Here is an 8,870-nt window from a genome sequence, read left to right as displayed (position 1 = left end):
CCATTTTTTGGTTGCAGCCATCATTGTTGTTTGGCGGGCCCGGGCTGGGGATTTGAACCCGCCACCTTAGGTGTATGTGGCTGGCGCCTTAGCCGCGTGAGCCACAGGCGCTGAGCCCATCCAATTTATTGTTAAACTCATTAAAGAGAAGAGTGTCATGATCAGAGGCCTTGGAATGCACTACCAGAAATTTCCCTCTATTAATCAGAACTGTACGTTTGTACTTATTCAAAAATATCCTTGAATCCTTTTCTCCCATTTCTCCATGAATTTTTAAAAAAATAAGATAAACCATGGATATACTTTGGTGAAGTCCATATTTATGCCTTCTGTGTAAAATCCTGATTGGCCATTGCAGCAGACATTTTTAGGAAAGAAATGAGGGTATTACCTCTTAAGTAAAAACTGAATTTAGGGCTGTGCCTGTGGCTCAAAGGAGTAGGGTGCCAGCCCCATATGCCGGAGGTGGTAGGTTCAAACCCAGCCCTGGCCAAAAACTGCAAAAAAACAAAAAAAAAACCCTCAATTTATAGATTAATGTTACATGTTATAGGCATTTTTCCATCTTGTCTTTTGGTTTGCTTAAAAATTTTAAGGCTCTAAAATCAAATTATGGCTAAATGTTACAAAATAAAATTTAGTATGTAGCTCAAAATAGAATTTGGGTTCTTTATTTTTCTTTAGAAATTATATTTGTTACACGTTATAGCAGTTAATTGCCATCTGCTAGTCTCAGATTTTCTGGTGAAACTGTTGATACAGGGTTTATAAATTGAGCTATCACAGCTTTTTATCTTTTTAATTCATATATATTCTGCACCCCAAAATCTTGAAAAAGGGAAGTGAGACAGAATTTTAAAATGGGAAGTCATAGGGAAAGTAAAACGAAGGAAAAAAAGAAAAGATTACAGAAGATAAGGTGAAGTTAACACATAAGGTTTGCCTTAGTATCTACTTTTAACAAAGTTGATACTAAACACTAGCAGCTAAAGTGAAAGAAAAGGTCATTTAAGATTTAGTGTCCAGAGGCGGCACTTGTGGCTCAAAGGAGTAGAGCACTGGCCCCATACACTAGAGGTGGTGGGTTCAAACCTTGGTCAAAAACTGCAAAAAAAAAAAAAAAAAAAAAAGGATTTAGTGTCCATAGAAACAAACCAGTTACTCAATTCATACATGATTACTGTTGATCCACAGATCAGAAAGTAAGTCATGTGTTGAGAACTCAAAAAGACCTTCCAATGTTTATAAGCAAAAGCCTCTCAAATAAGGTTAATCAGGCTCTTTGGTACAGTGCCCTCAAAGCAGTTGGTGCTAAAGTACAGGACTAGTATATAGTTTAATGCGATGATTTGCTAAAATGGTTCAAGTGGATAATTCTCCCTGGTCATTGGTTTACTCCTGATAAAGGGTTGGATTGTGGATAGTAAAACAAGTCCTTATTCAGATGAGCACCACTATTTTCTCTGAAGGTTTATAAACAGACCAAACCATAAAAAAACAAAAAAAAACCTAGCCTTGTCCTTAGTTATTCTGATTCAGTTTATGTATCCTTAGTAGTCATTGAGTGACGGGGATAATAATGCTATATAGTATATTCTCTTGTGCTAGCCCCTATGATATGTGCTTTGAATTTGTAAAATAGCTGTGTGTGGCAGACACTTCATTTGGGTTTTGTACAGTAGATACTATTATATATAAATCATGTAGTAATTCAGATGGATAAGACAACCTAAAGGAACAATTCAGACTCATTTCATAGCTTTAGTAGAATGATTTTTTCCCTCTGATCATTAAATATACAGTTAAATCACTAAAATTTCAGGGGTCATGGTGTAAGATTTTATATTTGTTAAATTATTTGGTTATACAGGGTGGCCATAAAGTTCCTATGCAATTTAAGAACTTAGTGGCCACCCTGTATTATCTTTTTTATTGCTTGGTAGCAGAAATTCCCCCGGTACTGTTCAGTATTTTTTCTATAATGAAACACTTATATTTAAAAACTGGTATCTTTTAATTATAGATTTGGGGAAACACGAAAAGGGTCAATTTTTCTGTATTTTTAAAATGTCAGATGAATTTTTTCATAGTAGACTATTGAATTTTATGCAGCTATGATTAACCTGATTTTTTTTTCCATTATAGACTCTACTTTTGCAAAGATCAGCCTTGTCTCAGAATCACCAAACTCTTGATCTAAGATTGGTTCCTGTGTGTCCTAAGATTACAAGTCAGTGAAAATTAAGAACAACACACACAAGCTGAAAAGTCAGATAAGGAAATGAATTACTTCTCTTGACAGTTCTAATTTTACTTGTAAGTTAAATTCAGAGTTAGCTTAAAATGGTTTAAATGTTTAATTGTTTAAGTAATATAGAAAATCAAAGTAGTACATAATCGAAAGTTTTCACAGCATATTTAAACATGCTACCTAATATATAATATGAGTTAGTTAGTTAGTTGCATATTGTTTTCACCAGAGAACATGTGAAAAGCCTCACTATGTGTTATGAAGTTACTTAGGCAACTTACGTAAACATTGCATAGTTTTACTATAGTGCATTTTACATGATTAAAAATTTGACTTGTCCAGCATGTATTTTTACTTCCAAAGACAGAGACTTGATCAATATGAGGAATTATACAGCTTATTTGGATTCCAGAATAATTTTTTCCTCTCATCACTGGAAACATTCCTTGGTTTCTTGGCTATCACTCTGGAGTCTGGAATTTGAATTAAGTCTCATCACTGATGTTTATAGGATCAGACAGAAAAGCGATGGTTCCATCGAGTAAGATTATAGTTATGTAGCCTTTGACCTCATTGCTGATTATTAATTTTTCTTAACTATTTGCATAATATTATACCTTTCACTTAGCCTTTTTTGAGGCTTTCAAAATGAATAATCTGATTTTTAGCAGAATGCATATAAAAGGCATATAAGAAAGAAAAAGTCATTATTTTTGTCCTGTAGTTTGAAAAATAGTTAAGTATTTTATAAGTAAATATGTCGTTCTTTTCTGGTTTACTATTGTGCATTCTATAAGAAATCTGTAAGCAACACAGCCTATCAACATGTTCATTCATGTAAGTAAGGAGAAATTAAATATAAAGAGTATTTAGCTTTTGTGAATTGCAAGTAAATGGGACTCCAACTCCAAATAATCTTTACACGTTACAAACCAATAAACCATGAAACATTTTGCTTTATAGTATTTCATAAAGGGAAAAAATACTAATTTGATTTAGTATGCTTTGAAAAGGTATCTCTGAAATCACATTTTCTAAATAAAGTTTCTGTTGTTTATACTTAGAAATTTTTAAAGTTTTGATTTTTCAGTGTCTTGAAATTGAAGATATTATTAAAAACGATAGTGAGCAATTTGTGAGAATTTGGGTTGAAATGTTTTTTTTTTTTAAATGTCTTGTAAGTTTGGAAGATTTTTAAACGGTTTCTCTACTATGAGCATGAATATATTCAATCTTATTGGGACTTTAACAGTCTATTGAAATTAGTAACCAAATGTCTTTTTTGTTTTCAATGTTTTAAAAAAGGGCTAAAGCCACTTTTTAGGTCAGCTTGGAAAGAAAAGAGAAAAGAGAATGCTCCAGTTTAACCGATGTCAACCTCTGAAGCAGATAACACAGAAATGTTTTTCTAGCATACGTGTCAAAACGGAAAAACACACACAGTTATTTCTTTCGAGAACCTTTGCACTTGCAGAATTGAGGAAGTCATGGCATTCCACCCAGTCTCTTGTTGGAGACAAAAATATTATCCTGATGGGCCCTCCTGGTGCCGGGAAAACAACAGTAGGCAGAATAATAGGTCAGAAACTAGGTTGTTGTGTCATAGATGTGGATGATGATATCCTTGAAAAAACCTGGAATATGAGTGTGTCTGAAAAATTACAGGATGTTGGTAATGAGCAATTTTTAGAAGAGGAAGGAAAAGCTGTGTTAAACTTCTCTGCATCTGGAAGCGTGATTTCCCTCACTGGGTCCAATCCAATGCATGATGCTACCATGTGGCATCTGAAGAAAAAAGGGATAATTGTATACCTGGATGTCCCTCTCGTAGATCTGATTAGTCGTCTAAAATTCATGAAGATGGATAGGATTGTAGGTCAGAATTCTGGAACATCTATGAAAGACTTGCTTCAATTTAGAAAACAATATTATAAGAAGTGGTACGATGCTCGTGTGTTTTGTGAATGCGGGGCTTCCCCAGAGGAAGTAGCGGACAAAGTGCTAAACGCAGTTAAAAGATACCAAGATGCAGACTCAGAAACATTCATTTCAACGAGACACATCTGGCCTAATGACTGCGAACAGAAAGTTTCAGCAAAATTCTTTAGCGAAGCTGTGATTGAGGGTTTAGCTTCTGATGGTGGACTCTTTGTTCCTGAGAAGGAGTTTCCAAAATTAAGCCGTGGGGAGTGGAAAAGCTTGGTAGGAGCAAGCTACATAGAACAAGCACAGATAATACTGGAAAGGTGTATACATCCTGCAGACATCCCTCCTGCCAGATTGGGGGAAATGATCGAAACTGCTTATGGGGACAACTTCGCCTGCTCAAAAATTGCCCCTGTCAGGCACCTTTCAGGCAATCAGTTCCTCCTGGAGTTGTTTCACGGACCAACGGGCTCATTTAAAGATTTGTCTTTACAGCTTATGCCCCATATATTTGCATACTGTATCCCACCAAACTGCAATTATATGATACTTGTAGCTACTTCAGGAGACACAGGGAGCGCTGTCTTAAATGGTTTCAGTTGTCTTAGTAAGAATGACAAGCAAAGAATAGCTGTGGTCACATTTTTTCCTGAGACTGGAGTAAGTGATTTTCAAAAAGCACAAATCATTGGCAGTCAGAGAGAAAATGGATGGGCAGTGGGTGTCCAGTCAGATTTTGATTTTTGCCAGACAGCTATAAAAAGAATTTTTAAGGATTCTGACTTTACTGGCTTTCTTACTGTGGAATATGGAACAATCTTGAGTTCAGCTAATTCCATAAACTGGGGCCGCCTGCTTCCCCAGATAGTTTACCATGCTTCTGCATATCTTGATCTTGTTAGTCAAGGATTTATTTCTTTTGGAAGCCCAGTCGATGTCTGTATTCCCACAGGAAACTTTGGGAACATATTAGCAGCAGTGTATTCCAAAATGATGGGAATCCCTATTCGCAAATTTATCTGTGCCTCTAATCAGAACCATGTTTTGACTGATTTTATAAAAACAGGACATTATGATCTAAGGGAAAGAAGATTAGTACAAACCTTTTCACCATCAATAGACATTCTTAAATCTTCAAACCTGGAACGTCATTTACACCTAATGGCTAATAAAGATGGACAGTTAATGACAAAATTATTTAATCAATTAGAAAATCAGCATCACTTCCAGATAGAAAAGATTCTAGTTGAGAAACTTCAACAGGATTTTGTGGCTGACTGGTGCTCCGAGGAAGAGTGCCTAGCAGCTATTAACTCCACCTACAATACTTCGGGGTATATTTTGGATCCACACACTGCAGTTGCAAAAGTGGTTGCAGACAGATTGCAAGACAAAACTTGCCCCGTGATCATCTCGTCTACAGCTCATTACTCAAAGTTTGCACCTGCTATCATGCAGGCTTTAAAGATCAAAGAAATCAATGAGACTTCATCAAGTCAGCTTTATTTACTGGGTTCATATAATGCCTTGCCCCCACTCCATGAAGCTTTATTGGAGAGAACAAAACAGCACGAGAAGATGAAGTATGAGGTCTGTGCACCTGATGTGAGTGTCCTGAAGGGTCATGTGGAGAAAATAATCCAAAATCAGTTCATATGAGTTTAAAAGAAAATTGGTGATAACCATGTAATAATAAATCTCAAAAGTTGGAGTACACTAGCATTTTGTTTTTATGTAAATATTATCTCTACCTATCTATCTCTTTGTTACCTTTTGGAATTTCAACAGCCTGATCTCTAGGATTGACATATTATGCCTGCCCTGTACTTCCTTAGGTAGGAATGACAAAAGCCAGCGTATTGCATGCACTCTTGTGCTATATCATGTTTGCTTTGTACTCAGGATGGATGTATCAGTTTCCACTCTCAAATCCTCACTTTTATGTGGACCAAAATGTCTGACATTCAACTTGACAATCAATATTTAAGTGCAGTTATTAAATACTACATCTGTAATCACTTACTAGTTGTCTGTTGACTAGAAAGTTAATTTACCACTCAGCATGGCTAACTTGTATAGAGGAAGTAGTAAGCTCATCTGTTAGGATTACAGCCAGTGTGTTTAACCCTCAAACTCTATTGTGTGCTAGAATTATGTGTATCCCACACCATCCAAATTAGACGGGTGCTCTGTCCTTCATTCACTTCCCTTTGGATGATGATGATTAGGGTGAAGTTTGAAAATCAAGACATAATTGAATTCCAGAATGAAACAGTCAACAGAACTGTTCAGTAGTGGAAACAATTATTACCTATTTCAAGAATAAAGTTTTTAAAACTGAAGAGTATTTTAATAGTCATAATCGTATATTTGTAGACAGCCTCTTCTACATTAGTTAGAATCCATGCCCGTATAATTTATCTACTAGCTCTCTTTTCAATGGACATTGTCTTTTTTTGCGAAATAAAACCACACACAATGGATGCACATATTTACTTTGTATTCCTTTGTAGTGATAATATATTTTAACCATGATTTACGTTTGTCAGTTTTTTGGATGTTTTGTTTCTGAATAAAGATTTTCAGGCCCTGTTGTGTAGTGAACTACTCTCAACCACAAGATGGCATTCCTAACATAATTTGTCTTTCCTGATAGCATTTTGCTTCATTTTCTGGGAAAACTACCTCCATGAAGAAATAAATTACAAGCTATAATCAAGAAAAAGTTTTAATAGATCAATAAGAGAATTTTGTTAAAATTTTTTTATAAATCAAACCATAATACTATATATGTTAACATCAGATAGCTGGCTTGGCTTCTAAAAACTAAAATCTGAAATAGAGATTAAAAATCAGGCGCAGTTCTAAGAAAATAATGGAAGAGTCAAAGTTCTGCACTTATCCACATACGGGTTTATTATTTTATCATTTACTTTTAAGGATATTTATCTCAGTAGATAATCGATTTAGAGAATACATCTGAATGTTCGCTGTGTACACGAGAATGCATTATTTGTAAAGTGCAAAGGATAATGTTTTAAAAAGACAGGATTTCTGCCCTCAAGAACTATGGTTAAGGAAACACAAACACTAAATCAGGTGCAATATGCAAGAGTTATTACATGATAGTGTGTGAATAAGGGAAAAGTGAGTGGTACAGTCACGTGCTCTAAAATTTAAAAGTGAAGGATGGCCATGGTCTAGTCAGAAAGGTTTCACAGATGACACAGGGCTTGAGGGGGAAGTCTTGAAGGATGGGAAAATTTTGTAAGCAAAAAGGAAGGGGAAAAACATTCTAGGTTGAGGCAAGAGAAGCAAGGAAAGTGAAATGACCAAGACCATCTGCATTTACCTGTGCTTAGCTAATTTTCTCACTATCCAAATGTATTACGTTTTGTCTTCTTTTTCTCAAAATAAACTGTGGCCCTTCATGCTTCCTTTGAGAGAAACAAGTGACCATGAACAACATGCCACAGCTTTCCACCAGGAAGGTATTAACCTGCTGCCCCCATTTCTGCCCTTCCCCCTTGCCTTTGATTGCACTGGGTGGTCTTCCTTCTTCCAGAGGCCAGTCTCTTTAGATGTGCCTGGGATCCTTTAGCCTATTCAGATAACTTGCTTCATCAGCCATCTCTCTTCTGTTTCTTCACATTCTTCTCCTAATGGAAATTGTTTACGGCATTTAAGTTTTCCCTTTCTATATACATGTATTAGCATAAGAACAAAATCTCTGAATATCCACATTTTCCTCATTTACTCTTCTTTATGCTCCAATCAAGACAGATTTTCAAAGAGTTGTCTACATACAGGTCCCTAGTTTCTCACCTGTTTTTTCCTCCAGAGTGTGTAAAGCATATGTACAGCTTAAGGATGAAGAATAAATGCCTAAGTACTCATCATCTCTCACTTTAGAACAGGCGTCCTCAAATTACGGCCTGTAGGCCACATGTGGCCTGCTGGGTGTTTTTGCCGCCACTGCCTGTCCTGCTTAGCAGCTGACTCATCCCAGGGCCCACAGTCCGTCCCTCCAATGGTCTGAGGGATAGTGAACTGGCCTCCTGTTTAAGAAGTTTGAGGACCCCTGCTTTAGAGTGCTGCTCATACCTTGGGTGACTACGCTGACCTGGCTCTTCCTGTCTACCCCAAAGGTAACCTGTCCTGAATTTTCTGTTTTTCATTCTCCTTTTCATAGTTTTTCATTATTTGATTTTAACCCTTTGAATTTTATATAAAAGGACTCATATACTTTATGTATTATTCCATGACCTATTTCTTTTATTTAGAAACTTTAAAATTCATCCATCCAGATAACTAAAGCCACAGTTGATTGAATTTTATTACTGTTAAATAATGTTCTATCATATGAATATCACAATCTAATTTACCAGTTAGTGGACATTTAAATCTTGTAATTTTTATCTGTTATAAAATTTATGTTGAAGGTTAGTTGAATATAGACTTCTAAACATTTCTGATTCTTTTTAATGGCATGTAAAAGTTTTTATATGTTAACATTATTAAAATAAAAAATAGCTGTGTTGTTTATGGAAGGAAAAATTATCAATTTTCAGGCTAGGTTATAATTTCTAGCTTTTGGCTCGGCGCCTGTGGCTCAAGCGGCTAAGGCACCAGCCACATACACCTAAGGTGGCAGGTTTGAATCCCCAGCCCGGACCCGCCAAAACAACAATGA

At 35.9% G+C, this 8,870-nt stretch overlaps 1 protein-coding gene across 1 annotated transcript in view; it reads left to right on the top strand.

The window, feature by feature from the left end:
* Nucleotides 1-5,881, top strand: part of THNSL1 (threonine synthase like 1) — an 8,831-nt gene extending 2,950 nt beyond the window's left edge. The window contains exons 2-3 of the mRNA XM_012803298.2: nt 2,146-2,316; nt 3,557-5,881. Coding sequence (XP_012658752.1) covers nt 3,605-5,836 — 2,232 coding nt within the window. The 5' untranslated portion in view covers nt 2,146-2,316; nt 3,557-3,604 and the 3' untranslated portion in view covers nt 5,837-5,881. The remainder of the gene's footprint in view (nt 1-2,145; nt 2,317-3,556) is intronic.
* Nucleotides 5,882-8,870: the final 2,989 nt, after the last annotated feature.

The sequence above is a fragment of the Otolemur garnettii genome, unplaced genomic scaffold (genome assembly GCF_000181295.1).
Source record: "Otolemur garnettii isolate 467f Iridium unplaced genomic scaffold, OtoGar3 scaffold00019, whole genome shotgun sequence".
Classification (NCBI taxonomy): domain Eukaryota; kingdom Metazoa; phylum Chordata; class Mammalia; order Primates; family Galagidae; genus Otolemur; species Otolemur garnettii.
Note: the sequence above shows the minus strand (reverse complement) of the source record. Positions and strands in the feature narration are given on the sequence as shown.